Source organism: Myodes glareolus, chromosome 22, assembly GCF_982192425.1.
Source record: "Myodes glareolus chromosome 22, mMyoGla1.1, whole genome shotgun sequence".
Classification (NCBI taxonomy): Eukaryota; Metazoa; Chordata; class Mammalia; order Rodentia; family Cricetidae; genus Myodes; species Myodes glareolus.
The window spans coordinates 52,866,053-52,892,639 of record NC_142047.1 but is presented as its reverse complement, the minus strand read 5'-3'; the positions used below and the strand labels follow the sequence as shown (position 1 = coordinate 52,892,639).

Here is a 26,587-nt window from a genome sequence, read left to right as displayed (position 1 = left end):
CAATGGCTTCATAAACTCACTTTTTACATTTGTTTGCAAGGTAAACAAGGTAAAATTGGACATCGTGAAAGTTGAACAGATTGTTGACACTGTCAATATTTTTTCTACAAAATATTCTTGTGTAACTGAAAGCAAGTATGTTGAATAAAGATCTTACCAAATACTTTATAATAAGACCTTGGTATTTTTACACGTATTCAAAGACTAGTGTGAGATGCAAAGACGTCCGCAGATTGACTGCACACAAAAAGTTTTACTCCTATATACAATGCAAAGCTTTACTACACCAACTATATTTTTAGGACTCCATGTAGTATGATTCCTCTCATGATTTTAAAGACTACTTAAACATATAAAATCTTCAGCACACAGATTACATTCATTGAGTTTCTCTCCATTACATGTTCTTTTATGTGTTTGAAGATTACTGGGATGTGGAAAGGATTTACCACATTGTTTACAATCAGAGGGTTTCTCTCCAAAATGTTGTTTTATTTGTTTAGGGAGGATTGTGTTGTATAAAGACTTTACCATGTTGATTACATTCATAGTTTGTCTCCAGCATGTCTTCTTTCATGGTTTTTAAGATACCTATGACATGAAAAGGCTTTACTACATTGATTACATTCGTAGGGTTTCTCTCCAGTATGTGTTCTTCTATGTGTTTGGAGGTGACTGTAGATTGAAAAGGCTTTACCACATTGATTGCATTCATAGGGTTTTTCTCCAGTATGTGTTCTTTTATGTATTTGAAGAGTAATTTGTTGTGCAAAGGCTTTACCACATTGAGTGCATTCATAGGGTTTCTCTCCAGTATGTGTCCTTTTATGTGCATGAAGATTATCATGACGTACAAATGCTTTACCACAGTGATTGCATTCGTAGGGTTTCTCTCCAGTATGTATTCTTTTATGCCTTCGAAGATGACGTTGTTCTCTAAAGGCTTTACCACACTGATTACATTCATAGGGTTTCTCTCCAGTATGTCTTATTCTATGTCTTTGGAGGTGACTGTGCTTTAAAAAGACTTTACCGCACTGAATGCATTCATAGGGTTTCTCTCCAGTATGTGTTCTTTTATGTGATTGAAGATTACTGGGGTGAGAAAAGGCTTTACCACATTGATTGCATTCATAGGGTTTCTCTCCAGTATGTGTTCTTTTATGTATTTGAAGATCTCTATGATGTGAAAAGGCTTTACCACATTGATTACATTCATAGGGTTTCTCTCCAGTATGTATTCTTCTATGTACTCGGAGTTGACTGTGGTCTGAAAAGGCTTTACCACATTGATTGCATTCATAGGGTTTCTCTCCAGTATGTGTTCTTTTATGTATTTGGAGAGTAATTTGTTGTGCAAAGGCTTTACCACATTGATTGCATTCATAGGGTTTCTCTCCAGTATGTGTTCTTTTATGTGCATGAAGATTATCATGACGTACAAATGCTTTACCACAGTGATTGCATTCATAGGGTTTCTCTCTAGTATGTGTTCTTTTATGTCTTCGAAAATGACCTTGTTCTCTAAAGGCTTTACCACATTGATTACATTCATAGGATTTCTCTCCAGTATGTGTTTTTCTATGTGTTTGAAGATGATTGGGGTAAGAAAATGCTTTACCACACTGATTGCATTCATAGGGTTTCTCTCCAGTATGTATCCTTTTATGCCTTCGAAGAGAACTCTGTTCCCTAAAGGCTTTACCACATTGATTACATTGATAGCGTTTCTCTCCAGTATGTGTTCTTTTAGGCATTTGAAGATTTCTACCATGTGCACAGGCATTGCCACATTGGCTAGATTTATAGGGTTTATCTCCAGCATGTGTTCTTTCATGCCTTTGAACATGACTGTCATATGCAAAGGCTGTAACACACTGATTATATACAGAAGGATTCTCTCCAGTATGACTTCTTTCATGCCTGCAAGGATAATTGGCACACATAAAATCTTTACCACATTCAAAACACTGTTGAATCAATATATCTTATGAATAAATTTTACAATTTGGTGCAATTGTGAAGATGAAATCTAAGATTTTATCACTGTGTTTATACTTACGTTGTTCCCCTTTATTAAGGGCTGTTTTGAATTTTTGAAGATAGTGGTGATGGAAAGATCCCCTGTTACTTGGTTCACATATACAGAATATTTTTTTTAAGATTTATTTATTTATTATATATACAACATTCTGCCTCCATGTATACCTGCATGCCAGAAGAGGGCACCAGATCTTATTACCGATGGTTGTGAGCCAACATGTGGTTGATGGGAATTGAACTCAGGACCTCTGGAAAAACAGTCAGTGCTTTTAACCACTGAGCCACCTCTCCAGCACCCAGAATATTTTTATATGAGATTTTACACATATTTCAATAGAACTAGAAAAACTGAGAGCTTCACCACTCATTTCATTTATAAATTATCCTATACTTTTGACTCATACTCTATTTGTTAAGTCAAGTAGGACAAACAGAAGTTTTTACATAGTCCTAATACTCATAGGGCTTTTCTGCAGTGTGAACTTGTTGATGTATTAACAATGAAGCTGGGAAACTGAATACTATGGGCTGTATGTATATTAAAAAATTTTGGAGATATACTTATCACCTATTCAACATGTATACCTTTGTAATATGACTGGTATAAAACTAAATAGATTGGGGCAGTTCTACAGCATGGCTCTCATAGAACTATGATTTAAATGGTGATATATGTTAAGGCATTGTTTCCTTGTCTTCTTTCTTAAAAGAATGCCTTGCAAATACAATTCACCTACCTGAAACTGAGGCACATGATTTTGTGAGAATTTAATAATGTTCAATGTACATGAATTTATGTTCATTTACACTGTTGCTTCTGTTTACAACTTCCAGGACACATTACAATTTCTTCAGAGGCACATTTGTATCATCTTGCACATAATTACCTTCCATGTCTTTGAGAACTTTGACAGTGTTCCTCAATATTATGGTCATCCCAACTGTATCCTAAAATATAGTACCAGAAAATGTATGCTATATTATTGAAAATTGTGCAAACTTTAATTTACTATCTTCAGTGAACCTTAGAACCATGCCTGATTTGTTCTCCTCACTCTTCTTTCCCAATCAAACTATAGAAGAGCACCAAAAACCAATTAACAGTTCTCCTCTTATTTTAAAACATCAAGGAAAATCAAGTCTTACCTATGGTAGTGAGGTTCCTGTAGGTCTCCAGCATTACATCTTTGTAGAGATTCTTCTGGAAAGGATCCAGCAAAATCCACTCTTCCCAAGTGAAGTCAACATGCACATCATCATAGGTCACTGCATTCTGAAATATCCCACACATGTGTACAACAGAAAGCATGACACTGACAACACTGTAAATGCATAGTTCTTTGACAGTATACTCATATAATTGTGGTGTTCCTCATACTTATTCCATGATACAGACAGTATAAGTTAATCCCCAAGTCACTTTAGAAGGAAACTAAAAGGAGGTTCACCTCTGTCATTTCTGAAGACTGCGAATGGGTTATCACCTTGCAAGAGAAATGACTATAAAAAATGGAGAGAGAGAGAGAAAGAAACAGATCAACAAAAGGAAACAAATCAACAGTTCAGAGTACACATGAATAAAAGTGTACAATTCCTAACTACAAAATAGAAAAATAAGATGGGCAAGCTGAGTGTATTGGATCACACCATTAACCACTACACTCAGAATTTCCAGAGGTGAATACCAACCTAGTTTATGCAATCAGATCCAGGACAGTCAGAAGTACATATTAAGGCCCGCCTCCAGGGGAAGAGATATCTCAACAGTTAAGAACACTGGCTATTCTTCAAGAAGTCCTGAGTTCAAATCTCAGTAACCACATGGTGGCTCGCAACAATTCATAGTGGGATCGAGTGCCCTCTTCTGGCTTGAGTGCCCTCTTCTGGCTTGCAGGGATACATGCAGACAGAATATTGTATATATAATAATCAAATCTTAAAAGTAAAGACCCTGCCGGGCAGTAGTAACATACACCTTTAATCCCAGCACATGGGAGGCAGAAGCAGGCCGATCTTTGTAAGTTTGAGGTCAACCTGTTCTGCAAGAGCTAGTTTCAGGACAGGCTCCAGAGTTACAGAGAAACCCTGTCTTGAAAAAACAATGAATAATAAACAAACAAACAAATAAAGACCCTATTTCCCATGCAAAAATAGTCAAACAAACAAACAAAGAAAAAACAGAAAGAGATTTTTTTTTTAGTGATGTCTTTACAGACTTATATATTCACTCCAGTTCTGTATTCTCCTTCTAGAAACCTGAACTACCCCAAATTAAACTGTAACATAAATGAGATTTTATTAAATGGCACTGCATGTTGTGGACGCCCAAAAACGTGATCCTATTTCCACCTTGTCTGATGCTCAAAGAGTTTGGAGGTTGTTCAAAATGGTTGACAAGTGTAGCTACATGTCCCGACCTAGGATGTTTTTACTTGGTTCTTTTGACATTAAAATGGCTCATACAAGTAGACCCATTCCATCCTCACAGATGGTCAGGTTATTCAAACCTGGGGAGTGGTTACCTTCAGGATATTTGGTCTAGGGTAGCTTCACGGCCTAAACAACAGAATGCTAATGACTTGGTGTCTCAAAGTTTTGAAGCAATTCATTGCTCAAGTTGTCATTTATATCACGTTTAAAATGTCTTTCGCTGCCTTATGGAAAATTAAACACGGATGATTTCAGTATTCAAAGGAACACCTCCCGGGACTTTTCTTTGGTCTCTGTTTTATTATTTTTTACAAGTCTTAGTATTCTTTACTTATATTTCTAAATCCCCAGGCCCCTACCCTGGCAAGAAGTCGTTTTGTCAAGGCTTGTCCCCAACAGCATGTTTAAACAGTTACAAAAGGACAGATGAAAACATGAGCAATACAAATGTGGAGCATAAATAATCAGCACAGTGCAGAAGAGAACACTCAGTAGCAGGGAGTTCTTGCTGGTCTTGCATACAGGTGGGCTCACTTGCCAGTACCTACTTGGGGGATCACAAGTATCCATCATTCCATGTTGCTGTAAGGACACTTTCTTGTTGCTGGCTGCTTAGCCCCGAAATAATCACACAGAAACTGTATTAATTAAAATACTGCTTGGCCCATTAGCTCTAGCTTCTTATTGTCTAAGTCTTACATATTAATTTAACCCATCTCCAGTAATCTGTGCGTGTCCACGAGGTTGTGGCCTACCAGCAAAGTTTCATCATGTCTGTCTCCAGCAGCAACTCCATGGCTTCTCCTTGACTCTGCCTCCTTCTCCCAACATTCAGTTTAGTTTTCCCTGCCTTCCTCAGTTCTGTCCTGCTATAGGTCCAAAGTAGTTTCATTATTCATTAATGATAATCACAGCATACAGAAGAGAACCCCACATCACTTCCCTTTTCTGTTTCAATAAGAAGAAAGGTTTTAACTTTAACATAGAAAAATTACACATCACAAAACAGGTATCAAGCAAGAATTACAGTTACAATATTTATATCCACTTTATCTTTAATCATATCTAAGGAAAACTATAATAATAGCTATCTATTTTAAAATTCCATCAAAGACTACTGAAGGATATAATATTACCTAAGTAAACAGGAAGTACATTGTAAGCAACTTCCAAAACTCTAGAATTCACAGAGACATCTCACTGCCTGGACAGTCACCCAAAGTTCTTCTGTACTGTTGGGGCATCCATCTTCAGCCTACTAGCCCATAGCATCTGGCATACTTTTCCACAAAGCAGGAAATTTCAAAGACAGTTCCACCTATATTGGCAGTTTTTCAGTCACTTTCTTCTGTGTCCTCCAGAATGTACAGAATACCATCAAGCAGTCCAAGCAAGAGCAGTTTCTTGCCCAAATGGCTAGTAAACTCCTTAAGGAGCTTCTTCGATGCCCATTCTCCTCTTGAGGCAATTGGTGCTGCCAGAAACACATGTATCTTACTGTCATGAAAAGCCCTAAGTTCTTAAAGCATTTTAAATGCCATATTCTGTAGTCTTTGAAAGGTTTGACGAATACCTATCTATCTGAAATATATCTCTGTGCATCTAGAAACCTAACTAGCATGACTACAAGCTTGACTATTATAGATGGATATCTATTAACTTGTATTTCTTAATTATATATTATATTTTTAAATGAGCTTTGCTAAGGACATTTTTGAATTCTACTCCACTATTAATTAAAACCTTAAAAAAGTAGCCAGTTCTGGGAATTGCCAGAATCATCATTAGGACAATTCCTTGATGATGTGGAACAAAAGGAGTTAATTTTACTTGGAAAAACCTTAGAAGCTTTAGGCATTTGCCTGAGAAATATGTACAGTTGTAAATAGAAGGCCTATGAAACCTTTCTTATGGGAAGAAAAAGACCTAGCCTAAGCTGACAATATCTCAGCCTGAGAATTGAGAAGGGAGGAGAGTTGAAGTTAATGATATAAAGTAAACTTCCGAGAGATTCAAGACTATGTATTAGAAATTTCCTAGCAGAAAACTTTCCCAGGGAGATAGTAGCCTTTTTCTTTCTCACCCAGGCACACAAGGTCACTTAGCTCAAACCAACCAGCCACCTGCAAGCTGATAAAGATGGTCTAGCTCAAGGGCAGTGATCTCTATGAAGGCAAGAGGAGAGAGTTTGTTTTGTAAAGTGTGAGAGAGCAGAAGTCCTTGTGCCCAAGTCAAAGCATCTTCCAAGATTCTTTTTGTAAACTGTTTTATGCTGTTCTTTTCTGTTTTATGATTTGATGATGTATGCCTTTGCCAAGTTCTTTGATTGTAAAAAAGAAATATATAATCCTGCACTGAAGTAAGTAAATCGCAACAGCATGTCTCAACATTGAGAGTGTCTGTGTGTCACTTTCCTCACCGTATCCTGATTTCTCCTGTGCCTTCGCCCTTATTACCTTATGGTCTGAGTGGCTCCCCTGAGCCGGTCCGTAGCAGGTGGCACCCGAACAGGGACTTGAAGGACAGGTAATCTTTCTCTTTTCTTTCTTTTCCTTTTATTAGTTTTCAGGAACGGCTCTTACCAGGGAGCTGCAGTCCCGCCGGAAGATTTGCTGGTCACAGCATAAGTAATCAGAGGAACCATGGCGCAATCTATGAGAGATGTCTTATCAGCATTAGTCCAAGGAATGACTTATGCTGCAGCAATGAAGGGTTGGAAATTCAGTGCCAATATTGAAAAGACATATGGAGGAGGTGTAAGAGACTCCTTATCTCTCACTTGTTATTGTGGGAAAGACTGCAGGAGGCCCAGGGGAGCAGGGCAAAAAGGAACAGGGCAAAGGGGAACTCCCGGACTTTGTCCCCGATGCAAAAAGGGAAAGCACTGGAAGAATGAATGTAAATCTAAGTTCCATAAGGATGGAACGCTCTTAGATAAGAATAAAAATAAACATAAAAATAGAAATAAAAATCAGGCAAATATAAAACAAAAAGTCTAAAATTATGATCAGAGAAAAGCTAATAGGGAATTTAAAAAGGCATTAGCAGCTAAGGACATTTTCTGTGCCTCTTTTCTGAGTTAAGTTTTTCACTGTGATAACACTCAAGGTTTCTTCTGCTGGCCAGCAGTTTCTTCTCTTAACTCTTTCCTGTCCTAATAGTGCTTATAAAAAGTTTTAAATTATATCAACCTGTAACATTAAAAAAAATTAATTTTAGAATAAATGTTAAAGATGCATTAGGCTTCTATATTATCTAAAAAACAAAAATGGCAAAAAGACTAAAATAATAACAATAATAAATAAAAATAATAAAAGGGGTTTGTCTAAAAGTGTCTGGCCTAATCAATGAAACAAAGATTGAGAAAGGAGTCAAAAACAAAAAAAAATTACAAAAGGTATATAAAATGCCATAAAAGGTAATAAGAGGCCAGAAGAAGTTTGCTGTAATTACTTATATCTGAATGTTTAATGGTCAATTCTGGTTTTAAAAGGATTTATCTTGTGAAAAGGGTCATGGTTATTTCTTTTATGCAAGCTTGTGTAGCTTTATGATATTAAAAAATATGAGGTGAGTATACTCAACAGAGTAAGGGTCTCAAAAACTCTGTCCTATGAACATCATATAATTTTGCCATATTTTGCCAAAAACTTCCTGAGCAAATATTGATTTGGGTATATTTTTCTTTAATAATATAGTCACTGATTAATTGTTTATACTAAAGTAAATAATGCTTTCTCCACATTCAGCAAAGAAATTATATTTAAGATTCGCCTTTTTTCTATGTAAAGACTTTTTAATATCTTGACAGTTATTCTTTGCAGTAGAATATTCAAATGTTCTGACTCATACAATTTTTGAGAATTTTTATGTCTTAAAAATAAAACACAAATGCTTATAAAATGCTTCATATTGTTAATGTTTAGGTTTTAGCCTCATTGTCTTTGCTAAAAATGATTAATTTACAGGTTCACTCTAACAAAAATATGGTATATATTTTTGGTTTGTTAAAAATATAAGTTAATAAAAATAATAAAGTTTGCCTAATCAGAGATACCTGGACAGCCCTAAATACTTCAAAAATCTATATAAAATGGCATTTAAAATAAAGTTTAAAAGGCTTATATTAGAAAGAGACTCTGAGACTCTAACAGTGACCTAAGGTCTCCAATGAAGATTATGGGACACCATGATGTCTCCACCTGGACAACAATGATGCTGACCACTGGGTAAGATGACCCCCAGTGCAACACCTGCTGTCAGGACTTGGTCCAGACCATGAACAAACAGCAGGGGAAATAGTCCTCAGGTAAGCTGGGGATCCTGTGACCAAAGCAGGGGAAAACAGTTCTCAGATAAATGGGAATCCTACAACTAAAGTAGGAACGATTAATTGCTTTTCCTATAAATAAAAGGAAAGTGTTTGCTGTTAAAGCAGGATTCATTAATAGCTCTCTTTGTAAATAGAGAGAAGGCAACCGCAGCAAAGCGGGGGGGGGGGGGGGGGGTGAATTGATTGCCCATTTCATAAATAAGGAGTGAGTAAAAAGCAGTTTCGCAAGTCGACGAAACGAAAGTAAAAGAAATATCAATTAAATATGGGTGTTAATCAATTGCACTCAATTTTTTAGGCTCTTAATGAGCTGCTATGTTTAAAGAATCTAGAAGATAAGACAAAATACTTAAAAGAAATTTTTTGCCATTGCACCCTGGCTCGCGGTTTCAGGGAGTCTCTCGATGTCATTGTGGGAGAAGAGGGGAGAGACCTAGACTTTGCATTTAAGCAAGGGATCCTTAAGGGAAAGGAAAAATCAGTTAAAAAATCAAAGCCAGGAATTTTAAATCCTGATGCTCCAGAGTTTACCATACATGAGTTGCCTAGAGCAACACCAGGTAGTGCTGGCCTTGATTTGGCTAGCTCAAAAGATATGATTGTTTCTAAATGGGATGGCATTGCCTTAGTACCCACATCAGTAAAAGAACATTGTTGCCACAGACTGTGGGACTTATTATAGGAAGAAGTTCCAATTATCAAAAGAATTTTGAGGTTGTGCCAGGTGTCATAGATGCAGACACAGAAAATGACATTAAGGTCATGGTGAAACCATTATCTGAAACTATTCAGATCCACAAGGGACAAAGAATTGCTCAACTATTACTGCTGCCTTATGTTAATTTACCTAATAAAGTTTTGAGAAATGAACTAGGGCAAGGGCAGTTTGAATCCTTAAGGGAGGGGTCAAGCCAATTTGGAAGTTAATTAGAGGTTGTCTGGAGAATCTGCATTACAGTAAAGCGGTAGAAAATGGATAGGCAGCGCTGGAAATGTTGCAAGAGGAAAGATCAAAAAAGTCAGAAAAGACAAGCAGTAAAAGGAATTGTCAGGAATGGGGAGAGTTATACCTGGACCTTTGTGAGTTAAAAGAGTCTGGTGCTCTGCCGACTGAACGCACATTTTATCTAAGCGTTTGGAAAGAGGTGAGAACTGAGCTGCGATCAGCATACCCAGTGTTTCAAAGTCCACAAGAAAATAGGTACAAAGAGAATAAAATCATAAATTATCTAGGAGCATGAATTTGTGAGAAGCAAATTATTCTACAAAAGGTAAAATTGAGAAAAAATAATTTAAAGATCTTGAATCATTTTCAAAAGTTGTTAGGTGATATAAATTGGCTTAGATGTTAATTGAAGTTGCCAAATTATGAGTTAAAGCCCTTATATAATATTTTAAATGGAGATTCTGCTTTGAATTCTCCAAGGCAATTGACTAATGAAGCACATGAGGAATTGAAAAAAGTGGAAAATAGATTACAAGATGCCTTTCTGCAGAGGATTCAAGAGGGCCAAGACATTGTTTTGTGCATTCTGCCTTCATATCACCAGCCTACAGGATTGTTATGGCAAAACGGGTCATTGTTTTGGATTTATTCCAAAATATCTTCAGTCAAAACTCTTAAGCATTATCTTACTGCTATGGCAACTTTAGCCCTGAAAGGGATTCAGCAGTGTTTATAATATTTTGGAACTGCCCCCACCTCCATTACAGTGCCTTATTCCAGCCATCAAGTTAAGATCTTATGTGCTACAATAGATGATTGGGCTATTTCGCAATATAGTTTTGATGGCAACATAGATAATCATTATTCCAGATATCCACTGTTAGGATTTTTTAAGGAGCATCCTGTAATATTTCCTAAAATAACATTATCACAGCCTATTTTCATGGCCCCAAATGTATTTACAAACAAATCTAAGATAGGCTGTGGAATGTAAAGCTTGCCCTTTTTGCATTTAATCTAATATCAGATTCTACAGATGTTAATACCCTCAGACTTTTAGAAGTAGCTGGACCTATTAAAAGTTCCAGCCCAATGTGCCTTTTATTTCGGCAATTGCAACATTTAATTTGGCAAAGAAGAAATTGTTTTTACGTTCAACATATGAAAGCCCATACAGCTCTGCCAGGACCTTTGAGTGAAGAAAAATGGAATATATATATATTCATGACTTCTACCTTGGAGAAGACGAGAGCTTTTCATAAAGCTTTTCATGTCAATGCTAAAGCATTATAACAAAAATTTCATCTCTCTCGAGCAGAAGCTTGACAGATAATTTTGCTCATCAACATCCACCCAGCACTGGAATAATCCACGGGGTCTACTCCCTCTAAAAATCTGACAAATGGATGTAACACATGTACTCTCCTTTGGAAGGTTATGCTATGTGCATATGACTGTTGATACTTTTCCATAGTTGCCTCAGCACACACAGGAGATGCTATTAAGGATGTTATTCAATATCTCACTTTATGTTTTTGAATCATGGGAATGCCTTTACAGATAAAGACAAATAATGGGCCTAAAAGTTTTAAATGTATTAACTTCTGTTCCTAGTATAAATTTTTCTCTACAGGTTTCCCCTTGGTTGGCAAACACAAAGAAGCGTTAATTGCTGTCTACAACCTGCTCTAAATGACTGTGGACCATGGACTTGCTGAAAACTGATGTGGACCAGTCTAGCTGATATGAATGCCCCTGGCTCCTCAACAAAGTCCACGAACCAAATGTTCCTAAAATTTTCTCTTTTTGACTAGCATTTCACCTTTGTTAACCCTTGACAATGTCGCCCCAAAGTCAGCTGGAAGCAGTTAAAAGAATACATCGCCCAATTATCCCTGGTTAAAATGCTAAGTCAAAAGAGATACACTAAAAATCTGTAATTATAAGAAACAATTGGTCCAAAGTTAACAAGGCCAGCTCATGATTGAGCTGACCCTTAGAACCAAGAGGATTGGGGAAATATAGGACCCTCACCCCTTATTCTCAAAGGGACAGAAGAAATTCCTTAGGATGTTTTCCATAATAATGTTAACAATTATTAACCAATTATAATGATAACTTCTTTACAGTCATAATGGTCCTACTTATGTTTCTAAAGCTTTTGAAACTTTTTGTGCACAATGACACATTGTACATACTACAGGCATCCCATATAGCCCTCAGGGCCAGGTAATTATTAAAAGAGCACATCAAACATTAAAATTACAGATTGAAAAAAAAATTACAGATTGAAAAGTTTCAGGGAGCACATGAATATTTTGCTCCTGATCATTTATTATCACATACCTTATTTGTATTAAATCATTCAAATACTAATGATAAAGGATTGGCACCTGCAATGGTGCATTGGACCTGTGAGTCTAACTCTGTTTTGCCAAAAGTCCTATGGAAAGATCTGCTGTCTGGCCAATGGAGAGGACCAGACGTTTTAATAACATCGGGACGAGGGTATGCTTGTGTGTTTCCACAGGATGCCGACTCCCCCATCTGGATACCAGACAGGCTCATCCGGCCGATGCCAAGAGAGGAGGTGAAAAAGGAGAAAGCAGAAGAGACAGACGAGATATCTGATGTGTCAAATGAGGAAAATGAAAGCAACTCCATCACAGGCTTCGGAAATCACCTGGACGAAAATCAGACGCCTTGTCAAGGAAGCTAAAAGTCTGCTCATTCAGCAGGGAAAACCCCTAAAACCCAGCCTGTACTTTCTTGCTTTTTTAGCTTTGATGTCTGCTTCCCCTACAGTACAGGGAATGGCACATTGGGTCTATGTTCCTAATCCCCTGATTTTGCAACCTGTTGGTTGGCTAGATCAAGAGCCCATCAGAATTTTAACCAATGATACTGGGAGATTGGGAGGTGCTCAGGATTCTGACACAAGAATTAGTTCATCCTCGTTAATAACCTTTGAGGGACGTTCTGATTCCTTGCCAATTTGCATTACACTCTCTGGAATGGTACCAAGATTTTGCTTAAGTTCAGGCTATAGAACTTTTCTTACTGACAGTCCAGATAAGGAAAATGTTGGTAAGAGATGGATTTGGGAAATTCAGATGCAGACCTTAGGAGAATCTAATTATAAAGAAAAGTTTGAACAGGTCTCATCTATGCCTATAGAACCATGTATTCAAAAATATTGGGATAAAAATCAGTTTTGGGATTCAGCTATTAATAAATTTCCTGCATGGCTAACTTGTGGCTTTCCAAATGCAGGAACTAAATATCAGCCTAAGAATTCCTCTTATGAAATTTGGGATTATTCTATGTCTTCAAGTCAACAATATTTTTATGAAAATCATATAAACACTCATCAGGAAATTTCATCACTATAAATATGTAGGAATAGGAGAGCCCTTACGAAGATGGTTTTCTCCAGGTTTTGTAGAACCTACATGGTTTGCTAAAGAAGGGAACATTACTAGAAAACACTCTGATCTTTTCAGATTGCTTACTGTAGCTAATATGTTTCTGGAAAAAAGACCTAATCATACTAAATCTGAGCCTATAGGACTCAGGGCATGTATTTCTTATCCTAATGCATTGTTATTAGCTCAGCCTGCTTTTGTTAATATTACCAAAGTGAATAAGTCCTATCAAGTTGTTTGTCATTCTTATAAACTTACTAATTGCTTTACTTCAGTTGAACCAAAAGATTTGAATGTTTTGCTTGTTGTTAGACGTCCACCTTTTGTTATGCTGCCTGTGGAACTGGGTAATGATCCTTGGTACGATAACTCTGCATTGCAAGTTTTGAATACATTAAGAGATCTGGTACGGCCTAGGAGGTTTGTGGCTACACTTATTTTAGGCATAGCAGCATTAATATCAATACTCACCACTTTTGCTGTAGCTGCAACAGCTTTAGTTCAAGAGATTCATACTGCTTATTATGTGAATACATTAAATAAGAACATTACATCTGCATTACTGAGACAGGCAGCAATTGACAATGAATTGGAAGCAAAAATGAATGTATCAGAAGAAGTGGTCCTTGCTCTTGGACAGGACATTGCTAATTTGAAAACTACCTTATCCACACGATGTCATGGAAGCTTTAAAGCCATCTGTGTTACACCACTGACTTATAATTATTCAGAGCCATGGGAGAAGGTGAAGGCACATTTGCAGGGTGTTTGGTGAGATAATAACATCACACATGATTAGACTACATTACAGAAAGATATTTCTGCTATTAGTCAAGCTCATTTACAACTAGGAGGTCTACAGGATTTGGCTAATGAAAATGAGTCAGGAATTAAGGCTTTAAATCCATTAAATTGGGTGCAGTATTTTGTCCTCATTGGAGTAGTAATTTTATTAGTATTGTTGGTGATTTTTCTGTTCCCTTGTCTCCTTAAGTGTCTTTTCAAGTCAGTGGCCCAAGTGAAACAGGATGTGTTCGAGTTGCATTTTAAAAATAAAAAACGGGGACCTGCTACATCCACGGCTGTCTCGCCAGTGTAGCAGAAATGCTGACTGGATGAGCAAATATTGCCGGAAGGAGTGGGATTTGTCGTTCTTGGAGCTGTGTGTTACAGGAGGTCCCTTGGGAATCAGTTGTGGTGTAATGCTACCTGAGTCGCCATTTGTACTGACTTGACCTGGCTGTCCTTGGAGCCATATGTCTGTCTTTTCCCCTTGTCTGTGTGTTCTTTGTGATTCTTGCATATTGCTAACAGATCGGACTATTCCAGGCAGTTGCAGATACAAACAAGACTGCTAAGGACATTTTTGAATTCTACTCCACTATTAACTAAAACCTTAAAAAAGTAGCCAGTTCTGGGAATTGCCAGAATCATCATTAGGACAATTCCTTGATGATGTGGAACAAAAGGAGTTAATTTTACTAAGAAAAACCTTAGAAGCTTTAGGCATTTGCCTGAGAAATATGTACAGTTGTAAATAGAAGGCCTATGAAACCTTTCTTATGGGAAGAAAAAGACCTAGCCTAAGCTGACAATATCTGAGCCTGAGGATTGAGAAGGGAGGAGAGTTGAAGTTAGTGATATAAAGTAAACTTCCGAGAGATTCAAGACTATGTATTAGAAATTTCCTAGCAGAAAACTTTCCCAGGGAGATAGTAGCCTTTTTCTTTCTCACCCAGGCACACAAGGTCACTTAGCTCAAACCAACCAGCCACCTGCAAGCTGATAAAGATGGTCTAGCTCAAGGGCAGTGATCTCTATGAAGGCAAGAGGAGAGAGTTTGTTTTGTAAAGTGTGAGAGAGCAGAAGTCCTTGTGCCCAAGTCAAAGCATCTTCCAAGATTCTTTTTGTAAACTGTTTTATGCTGTTCTTTTCTGCTTTATGATTTGATGATGTATGCCTTTGCCAAGTTCTTTGATTGTAAAAAAGAAATATATAATCCTGCACTGAAGTAAGTAAATCGCAACAGCATGTCTCAACGTTGAGAGTGTCTGTGTGTCACTTTCCTCACCGTATCCTGATTTCTCCTGTGCCTTCACCCTTATTACCATATGGTCTGAGTGGCTCCCCTGAGCAGGTCCATAGCAGCTCACAACCATCTGAAATGAGATCTGGTGCCCTCTTCTGGCCTGCAGGAATACAGACAGAATATTGTATACATAATAAATATTTTAAAAAATTATTGGAAGGCCTGGCGTAGTGGCACACACCTTTAATCCCAGCACTTGGGAGGCAAAGGCAGGCGAACTGAGTTCGAGGCTAGCTTGGTCTATGGAGTGAGTTCGACAACAGGCTTCAAAGCTACAGAAAAACCCTGTCTCGAAAAATAAAAAAATAAATAAATAAATGAAAGGAAAAAAAAGAAAGAAAGAAAATTTCTTGGGCAAGGATGTTGTTCCACCAAAATTGGAGATTTGCTTGAAGCCTTCTGATGTTTTAACTTTGTAGAAAATAGTTTCGACTACTGAAAGAATCTCATTCTCTTCTGATAAAGGAAAGGATGTCGTCTGTTAGGATCACTTAGACACCATTTTGTGTTCTATGCTAGATGACCCCCTGAAGCCAATGAAAAATTTTTCAAGTAAAACGCATGATAACAGATTTTGAAAGAATCAGTACACACCCAAAGCAAATGGTTTTGCTCTAATTGCTTTATAAGTCACAAGCACTTTTGAAACAAGTTTATTACTGTTTTTTGTGTATGTTTGTGCATGAAAAGAATATTTTCTACATGCATACAGGTGACGCACAAATAGAGTGGGTGTCAGATTAACTGGAGCCTCCCAACTTGAGTGTTGGTATCTGAACTAGGGTCATCCCAAAGAAGAGTATGTGCTGAGACACCGCCAAGACACATAATACATTTTATTCAATAAACCAAAAGTCTTTCATAGATTAACAACAACAACAAGACCAAGAAAGAGACTCTGGAGATAATGTAGTTTTTATCTCAAATAATTATTTTGAAAAGTTGAAGCAGGTTTTAGGGCCATAAACTCCAGAGTCTAGGGATTTATGTGAGAGCTCACACCTTTCTCTAAACCTGTGGATCTAAACCTGGAAAATAAAAGTCCTGTAAACAGGGTAAGAACTTCTTACAAAGATACTCTATTTTGGTTAAACTAGTGTAACTGCAGTAATTTGGTTACGCAGATTCTTGATTGCCCTGGACTGTGGACCTCCAGAAATGGCCACACAAAATATTTATGAAGCATCTAAGATTGTTTACCTGACTCCACATTGCTAATATTAACTACTGCCAAAGCAGGAAAGTTGTCCTCTCCTTCCTGCCATTCCCTTTCTGTGCTGTGCCTGCATCAGCTTCAGAGTTCATCAGTGAACTCAGTTCCTGTACACGTCCTTCTTCATCTGTAACTCCCCAGGAAAAGTCAGAGACGTTGGAGGACACCATTCCCTGCTCTCCTACCCTACTCACTGATCAGCCAAGGCCCAGCCTGGAAGGAGTTGCAGGACTGTCTTCCCACCACTGGGCAGCAGAGGCAGGATTAGATGTTCAAAGCAATTCTCAACTTCATAGTTCCAGGCAAGCCTGGGCTGTAGGAAATACTGCTCTCAAGAGAAATAAATAAATCAATAGCACTTGAGAAAAAAGGAATAAAATTTTTAATGATCACAAAACACTGGAGAACAGAGACAAATAGAGAGAAGAACACTAATGTACAGAGAGAAAAGGTTAAAAACGGTACCAAGTTAAGTGACTTTTTAAAATGATAAAAATAATGCATTTTTAAGATTATAAACTTAGTTATACTGACTTTGAAAATGAGTAGGCCCTTCCCTAATAGACGGAAGGTCATTACTAAGAGACGGAGTGATCGTGGCTATATTCACATGTTGGCTGCCACGATCTGTAACCTGAAACACGAGTTTCAGTCAATCATCTGTTTCTCAATCACTTAGGTTACTTAAGTTAGCTTTGTGTGAAGCGAACTAAACAGATCTGTGCAGGAGAGTTTCCTAATTGCAAAGTCAATACTCATTGCCTCAAGGTAACTTTCCCAAATAGTACACCCACTAACCTGGTCTGTCTTCATTCACATGACATGAATTAATACATGCTGTGAAATTACAGATTAACTCCTCCTGCCATAGTCAGATCCTTTTTCATAATAGTGACTCCAGCAGCTGACAGCCTACCATTTCCCTCTTCACTGTATACAATAAACTATTCTCCTACTCTGGCCTGAAGGCTCCACAGGCAAACCATTTTCCTGTAACAGTGAAGGCAGTTAACTCCATGACTCAAAAGGATAATTTTAAAACTCTGAGGTAGCACAGTGATTTAAACTAAGATGTTTGGAGATGTAATATGGAGGACAACAAAGTCATTGCCCTGGAGTGCAGCAGTCTGAAATCAGGGCACCTGAGTCAGTAGAAGAGCGCTCGTCTCAGAAACAGTTTTGTAATGAAGAGTCCAGGAATAAGAAAATAAAAATGTAGATTCCAAAAATAAGAATGTAGAAATAAAGAAATATAAAGTTCTAAGTCTAGGAGAATGAGAACAGACTGTCAGCAGCTTTCTCAGCAGATCAAGGATCATTCATTCACAGTGAGTTATTTTCTCAGATGCTTGGGAAGCCTTGGTCATTTTACAACTAGCTGTTTGACTTACAAGGCCAGAGTGTCTCTCTCTCCAAATTGAGGGTAGTGTCCCTGCCATCCCTGATAAATGACAGATATGAACTGAGTTAACCTTTAGGAGACAGAGATCTGTGACCTCTAGGTTAGACACTGTCTCCATTATGTAAAACTGGTGCCACCAGAGGACAGGCATAAGACTCCAGTTTCCACCTGGAGGTACCAGGAGACAGTGGACAAATACAATGATTTAATTAATGAGCTCTGATAATGGAGGTTATAAAATATGGCAGTCAGTATCTGAGTTTTACCTTGAGATAATGTGAAAAGCTTTCTGCTATCTCCTAAATTCTCAGCCTAAGAACCAGTTAATCCTAATTTCTTAAACTTCTAGTAATACTAGCAGTCGCTTTCTGACTAATTGCTAAAGATATCTGTTTTCTCACAATTAGTGACCTTCATTGTAATCTCTTCTGAAACATATTTCATGATGGCTGCCTAATTACCCATTGACATTAGCACACACTCCCCTCTTTAGGGACTCCGCTGACCAACCCAAGGGTCAGGGCAAGGTTGTAAAAATTCTTTCGTTCAGAGATAATGCCTGGTGTTCCTTCTATAAAAAGTGGGTTCGAAAACTGGCCTGGGGCCACAGCCTAACAAACACCATCTCTGGCTGTGGTCTCAGCTAGCAGATAAGCTTCTGTGCCCCGAGGTGTTTCATTTTTTTTTTTTAATTTTTAAGTTTACTTCTGGTTTTCCTAGGATCTGGATTCTGGAATAAAGTTTGCTTCTGGTTTACTAGACTTGGTGGTGCTCTCATCTTTGCGTGAACCCCCTGGACCCAACTCTAAAAGGCTGGAAATGCAGCTGCACTAGAATTACTATGACTTTCCAGGGAGAAATCACTCCACACAATTAGGAGATTAATAGAGAAAAATCTCTGTAATGAGCCTGCACCTATCTCTGTGGAAAGCTCAAAAAGGAGCAGCACAGACAGATTCTGCATTCCACATTTGCTGTCATCCGTAATTTCTCTAAGGGTCATGTGCCAGGCTACACTCTGAACAATTTAGACAGCGACAGGAGACTGCAGGTCCAGTCACCTAGGCAGATGGGAGATTTACACAGCAAAGTCATTATCAGGAATATTTCTGAAGGACACCAGTGACCTGATGCAGAAGTGATAGAGTCCTGAGGGGAAAGTGCCAGGGAAGGAAGACGACGGAAAAAGGAGAAGGTGGAAAATGTAAAAGCTGGGGTGGGGAGGCCTTGCACAAGCTGTGTCTCCTGCCAAGCAGGATTCTTAAGAAGAACAGGATCTTGTCTACTACTTTCGGGGGGAAGGGGGGATGGAAAGAAATGGGGAGCTTCTATGAAGTCAGCAGAAACTACACTACAATGGGACAAATTCAGGAGGAGGCTGATTCAGCAGTGTTCCACAAGAAGAAAACAGAGTATGTCAAGAATGCTACTGATGAAGCCGAAACTGGCCTTGGGACTGATAACCATAGCTCCCTGTGGTGAGAAGAGTGGGGTTCTCAGGATCTGAAGGAACCCTCCACAAAGGCCCAGGTCCCAAACCATTACTAGCTATACATTTTGGGTTTTAGAAGTCTTCTGAGTTCTGTTTTTTATCTCAATACATCAAAGCCTTAGGTAAAGTAAAGCTCCAAAACCTAGGCACCAGGCAGTCAGTCCCTCATTCAAGAATGTTCCTTCTACTGGCTGGAGGGGTGGCTCAGTGGACCTGAGTTCAGTTCCCAGCACTCACATGGTGCCTCACAACCATCTGTAATGAGATCTGATGCCCTCTTATGGCATGCAGAAATACATGCAGGCAGAACATTGTACATGTAATAAATAAATCTTAAAGAAAAAAAGAAAAGAATGTCCTTTTCCCTTCCTGAGAGCTAAAGGAAAGCCTTGCTTGACCAGGCCAGTCCTTAACACAACCCTGTCTTACTTTTCAAATTCTCCTCCCCTGCTGTCAGGTCTCACCCCAGTCTGAACTGTGCTTTTCTCAAGGACAAAACTGGAACTTCAAGGCACACCAGGCCACAGGTCAGCTGTAACCCTGTGGTGCTGCCTTAAGCAGCTTGTTAGAATCCTCTTTGAGATGGAAATGGACCTAGAGGCTGTGATAGTTATCAGTCAGGGGTGTCTCCTTTGTAATGGTTCAGAGCCAAATGTCTGGATCACGCTGTTAAAACATTATGCTCATTTCCCCCAGGCCTGGTTAGCATATACTTATGAGTGGCGTGATTTAGAAGCAGCCCTCCCACGGCTAAATTCTACTTTTTGTGACTTACTACCTAGCCAGCATTTTTAAGTCCTTAATGTCATCAAATCCTACTCTTAGGACATCACAACAAAGTATTGGAATGCTATCCGACACACGAGATGCCTTTACAACCTACACAAAATTAACTGTAAATGAACCTTACATGTAAAGATTAAATGCAAAGTGCTGAACGTCAAGAACATACTAGAGAAACCAGGCCTCTCCGAGTTAGGCAAACCGCCTTCCACAGCTGCACCAAAAGCACAGTGTTGTTGACTCCAAACACGGTCCCACACACAGCTCCCTGCTCCCATCGCTCTGCATAGGTGCAGCCCACAGAGCAGTTATTCACAGGACTGTGCCTGGCTCCAGGGAGCAGCAGGGACCGCATAGGAGCTCACAGGACACGGAATGTGACTGCAGATTCCCTCCCGGCCCTGAGGACACGCCGCGAGGGATCCTGGATCTCTGCATCTGATCTTCCCGAACTGGGGACAGCAGCCCCTCGCTCACCATGTCGTGGTTTCCCCGCTCGCCCATGCTTCTCTCCCAGCTCTCTGCAGCAGCACTGGCAGCACAACACGCGAAATCTCCGGCCCCAGATCCTCGTGCAGACCTCAGCGAGCACCGCCTCTCCCGGAAGGGCTCCACACGACTTCTGACTGGAAGTTCGGCCTGGGCGCTCTGATTGGTTGATGAGGCTTGAGTGACAAGAGTCCCTCCCTTCGGGTCCTTAAAGGCATAGCTTCATAGATTCCTCAGGCTATCTTCCACCCCTGACTCAGACCTCAGATCACGCCCAGCCCGCAGAGATTTGCATTTCAATAACTATAGCCCTTGGCTCCACTGCAGACTCTGCAAACTCCCTGCACTCCACAGGCACGCCCCCTTCTTCCTCCTGCGGGTGGTGGGAACAACTTTCACAGCCCTTTCCTCAAGGTGGAGTGGAGGGATTCAGAGTCCCACAAGTGGAAGGGTGCCAGTATATTAGCAATTCTAAAGAAATTTAAGGACACAAAAGATCTTTGTTCTGTGACTTTACTAAGAGGTCATGTGAACTCAACCTAATTTTTTTGTGAAACACAGATTTCCAGAAATGGTGAACAAGAATCAGATAAGGAAAAAAAAAAAGATCTATCTCAAACCACAGGGCTGGATGATGACTCCATTATTTTCAAAGTTTTCTTCCGGAATTCAGGGCAAACTCTTGATAAATGAATAATAATAAAAAGTGTAGTCTTGGGGTAAATTGAATATTTAGAAAATAATGAAATTAGGAATACTGTCTTTAGGAGTACTAGCCAGCACTTTGAGTGTTAGGCAGTTCATCTTCATCAATGGGCAGGTGATAGAGAAACACATGCCTATAGGTTGTTTTCCTTCATCCGATCATTCTTTGAAATCAATAATCATTTTCTTGAACTCTTTCGATTTTAGAAACATTTAATGAGTTGGTTTGTAAATTGTGCTGTCTGCCCATTTTGTGTTAACGCTAAGACTCCAACTATGGAAGCTGAAACTATGGAAGACTATTGAAGTAAATATTTCAGCTACAAGTAAACCAATGACTTTTTAAGAATGTTTCTCTAGCAGAAGCAGACAGAGCTCCATAGACAAGAACTAGCCAGAGCTTCCAGGAGTCCCACTGAGGAGAGTAAGGAGGGCTGTACAGGCCAGGGGAAGTCAAGGTCATGACAGAGGATCACACAGAGACAGCTGACCTGGGTTCTTAGGAACTCATGGACATTGGACCACCCATTAGGGAGCATGTGCTTGGCAGTTGTATAGCTAGTATGTTTGTGCAGATTCTAGCTGTGGGATTAAGACCTGTCCCTGGTCCCTGGCATTGAGCTGGATTTTGGGAAAGTGTTCCTCAAATTGGCTTGCCTTCACAGCCTTAATACAAGGGAAGAATCTTGGTAGCAACTCAACTGGATGTGCCATTCTTTGCTGACACCCATGGGAGACCTGCCCCTTTCTGAATGGAGGGAAGAAGTGGATGGGGTAGAGTCGAGGTAGGTGGAGAGAACAGGAGAAGAGGAGTGAGGGGAAACAGCAGGCGGGATGTAAAATAAATGAAAAACTTTAAATAAAATTAAAAATTTAAGTAATAAAGAAAACCAAAAAGAATGTTTTTTTTTAAATTGTTAGAAATTTTCTAAGCATTGCATTCAAGATTTTGGAAGATCACTCTTTTTCTTATATAACTAGGATCCAAAAGAGAAAAAAAGTCATTGAAACACAACTATTGTGTTATTTCTTGTACTAACAACAATTTGAGTTCAATAGTAGTAATTATGGTTACATGATGTACAGAATGAATATACTGGATTTCTGGCTTTCTATGAACCACACATGAGTACAAACTACATAAGCTTGTGCATAGTAGGATTCTTTGTTCGTTGTGTCCAAAGTAAAATTTGAATTGTTTCTCATAAGATTTTCTTTCTGAAGGGTAATGAATCAGGTACTAAGTATTACTGTTCACAAGGTGTGGAGGCCCGAAAATGTTGAAGTGTCTGAAAATAAGAACAGAAATATAGAAATAGAAATATAGACACTAAAGATTAGAATGTAGAAGTTTAGGATATAGGAAGAAGGATACAAAAAGCTGTGAACCTAAGTAAACTTTCTCAGCAGATCACAGATCAATCATTCACAGGAATTACTTTCTCGGATGCCTGGGAAATCTCCATCACGTTAGCTATTTACAACTGACCATTTTCTTACAAGGCCTGGGCATCTCCCTGCAAACTGAGGGTAGTGTCTTGATCATCCTTGATAAACGGTAGACGTGAACTGAGTTAACCTTTAGGAGACTGAGATATGTGACCTCTGGGTCAGACACTGTCTCTGTTATGGGAACTGGCGCCACCAGAGTTGAGGCATTAGACCTCAGTTTACACCCGTAGGTACCAGGAGACAGTGGATAAATACAAAGGTTTAATTAATGAGCTCTGATAATGGAGGTTGTAAAGTATGGCAGTCAGTATCTGAAGATTATCCTGGAAACAGTGTGAAAGGCTTTTCTTCTAAATTCTCAGCCCAGGAACCAGTTAATCCTAATTCCCCCTTGACATTAGCACTCACTCCCCTCCTAGGGTCTCAGCTGATCAACCCAAGGGTCAGGACAAGATTGTAAAAATTCCTTTACCCAAACCTAATGCTTGGTGTCCTAACTATAAAAGGTGGGGTCAGAAACTAGTCGATGCCACAGTGTCAGAAGCCTGAACTCTGCCTGTGGTCTCAGCTAACTGATAAGTTTCTGCGCCCCATGGTGTTTTATTTTTTTACTTTTTATTTTTGAGCTTGCTTCTGATTTTCCTGGGATCTGGTTTCTGGAATAAAGTTTGCTTCTGGTTTACTAGACTTGGTGGTGTTCTCATCTTTGCGTGACGCTACTGGACCCAACAATGTGAGTCCATTTCCTCGCTGACCAAAGGTCAGAGAATTGGAAATTGCCTCTACTCCTTCAAGGTTATTGTGTTTCTACCACAAAGAAAGCTCCCACCTAGATTTAGAACAGAGAGTCCTGCTCTCTCTGGGTTATTGTCAACAGGTGTGACTTATAGCCAGCCTTTGTTCTTCCGGAATAGAGAAGTAGGTGTGTTCCTATCTCAAACAAAATCTAAGCACCCCGCTAAGCTCCAGTGCTTTCAAGGAGATAACTTTGGATTCCATCCAGGGAGAGGTTTGTGTACAGAATGTTTTGGTCTAGGGTGTGAGCATGACTTGTTTTCTTCTAGAACAGAAGGCTTAACTATGGGTGTAGCCCATGACCTTCAATTGGTGTCTGCACTTCCTCATCTCTTGTTAAGGTATTTGTTTTTTTGTTTTGTTTTGTTTTGTTTTTGTCTCACTCCTACCTTTCGGGCCAGGGGTATTTTAAGCAGTTCTAAATTAAACACTGGCAAATTTCTGTACTCACTGGAATTCCCTCCTGATACTATCCTATATGTTCCTCCATTTTATTATTTTCATTTGCATCTTCATATTCTTTACTAATATTTCTAAATAAATCCCCATGCCCTTACCCCAGCAATAGGTATTTTACTCGAAGCTGGTCCCCAACAATAAGTGAAAGACCCTAGAATTTCTAAGGCCACGAGGGAAGTCCCCAGACTCATTAATTCAGGCCAGCAGATGCCACAGCAAGAAGTTTATTTCGGTAGCACTATTGGGTGACTCAGGGCTCCAGGGGGAGACTGAGCACCCCAGGCAAAATTTCAGCAAGCTTATATAGGCAAAATTAATTACGTAATCAGCAGTTTTCAGAGCATAAAGATCACTAGTTATTTTAAAGAGATCAGACAGTGACAATGGACAATGTTGTTTGTTCATGCTATTTCCAAGATGTTTCATTTTGGCCCTGAAATTTCCCACTAACATTCTAAGTTTGGCACTTGTGCCAACCATAGATATCCTGTTCTCCTAAGCAAACGGGAAGTTCTCATGAGAACAGGCCAGCTTCAGGTCCTGGGGGTCTCGAGGGTCTTCAAAACAGGATATTCTCATGAGAGCGGCTGGCTGCAGCTACTGAGAGTCTTTCAAGCAACAGGATGTTCTCATGGGAGCAGGCCTGCTGCAGATTCTGGGGGGGGGGTCCTGGGGGTCTTTCATAAGGAAGTAAGATCTCTACTCCTGTTTTGAAAGCTAGGTGAGGAAACACTGAATGCATACTGTAAGTTTGTTTCCACGCCATAATTTAATAGATCATGAAAGTTTTGGTGGGGCTGATCAAAACTCCATGATAGCTAATGTGCAGTATTAGCTTTCATTTAACCCAAAGTGGCAATAATGGCAAGGGTGCTCCTTGTGTCCCAATTACACAGAAAAGAAACTGAATCAGAAACCATACTGTAAGAGACTGTAGGCCCATAATTATCTATGGTGTGGCAGCCAGGTTCTGAAGCCCTAAGCCCTACCTGCTAACAAAAGGTCAGGATGTTGTTGCTCCTTTCTTTGTAATTTGGAGGATGCCTGATAGAGATGCTAATTTAAGCCTACGTGACAGCTAGAGTGCACAGCAGACAGGTGGATGGGGACATGACAAAACACCATTCACCTTGTTATCTAGCAAATAGAATGTTGGTGTATTTCCCCGCTCAGTTTATGTGTTGGTATAAAAGCTGTTTGGAGAATAAACGAGAGGAATTCTTCAGGATGTGAACTCAGGACTACGTGAGGGACCACTGAGAACCTCCCTCCCGAGAAAGCCATATGAGTTGTGTCTTTATTCCCACACCTCCACGCCAGTCCAGAGACAGTTTATGTTGCGGTCTGGTCGAGAGAAATAATTTATGGTACAGTTTAGCACCGGCCCCCAACAAAGACAGAACAGATTATAACACTTCCTGTAATGAACAAAGTAAAATATGACTTTTAGACATGGAAAAAAAAGCTTAGTCAGAAACTCACTACACCCAAGGCTGCACCTGATAACCTTAACCCAGTGACATTACTCACTCAAGACCAGCAGACACCATCCCACATACTGGACAGTCTAAAAGCAAAGACTATGGGAAATACTGTGCTATACACCTCTGGAGAGATAACACTTTGATCTGCTCTGTGTCTAGAGCATCTCTCCCAGGATGCTAACCCATAATCAGAGTCTTCTGTTAGAGACTGGACCTGAGATTCTGTTAAGATATGTTACCTTGGGGAGACAGGCTTAGGACTATACTTAGGAAAGTATGATATGAGCCTTGTGTGGTGACCATCAGCATAATAAAGTGTAAGTTTTGTTTACTAACTATACATATCTCCCTTTTTGCTGGTGATGAGTGCCGGATAAGGATACTAGCTGAAGAAGAGCCTGGCAGGCAAGCTCCATTCCTCCCTGGTTAGTGTACTTTCTTGGCCCTGAGTGGAATTCCTACCCTGACTTCTACCAGCACAGGGAGTGTAACCTGGAAGTGTAAGGTGAAATATATCATGTCTTCACTGCAATTTTCTTTTGCCCATGGTGTTTGCCACAGCATCAGAATGAAATTAGTGAAGTTGAGCTACAGAAGCCCGAACAATCTGAACACAGAGGGATCTTCAAATAGTTTTGTTACACCACTGTAAGCCGTGATGGATTGTAGAAGCCTTAAAGACAGTGTAAGGGTGCAGTCTGGAAATCTTCTCAACACTCTACAGACATAAACATAAACATGGATATTTTTCAAAGAATTGGGAAATTTAACATTCATTTGCTTTGAGTGACAGCAAAAGCATAGAAAGTGCCATACAAAGATTTCTTTGACAGTCTTAGCCAGCGAGCCAGTGGTTGCAATGCAGATGTTTGCAGTGTTTCCAGGGATGCAGATCCACAGCAGGAGTGTGGAGGTTGCTGAGAACAGTTGCTTTGGATTCTGTCATGGGTAAGTAGTATGCACATAGGGCTGCCAGTGAAGGTAGATGTCCTTAGTCTTGAAGCCTGATTAAGTGCTTCTGAAGTCATTAAGGGAAGCAGGGTAGCT

The 26,587-nt window shown here is 39.4% G+C and overlaps 1 protein-coding gene across 1 annotated transcript in view; it reads right to left on the bottom strand.

Moving 5' to 3' along the window:
- Window positions 1-382: 382 nt before the first annotated feature.
- The window catches only part of LOC148118594 (uncharacterized), a 150,297-nt gene continuing 124,092 nt past the window's right edge, over window positions 383-26,587 (bottom strand). The window contains 4 exon segments of the mRNA XM_087900565.1: window positions 383-646; window positions 648-1,923; window positions 2,931-2,991; window positions 3,190-3,316. Of these exon segments, the coding sequence (XP_087756691.1) occupies window positions 500-646; window positions 648-1,923; window positions 2,931-2,991; window positions 3,190-3,316 (1,611 nt within the window). The 3' untranslated portion in view covers window positions 383-499.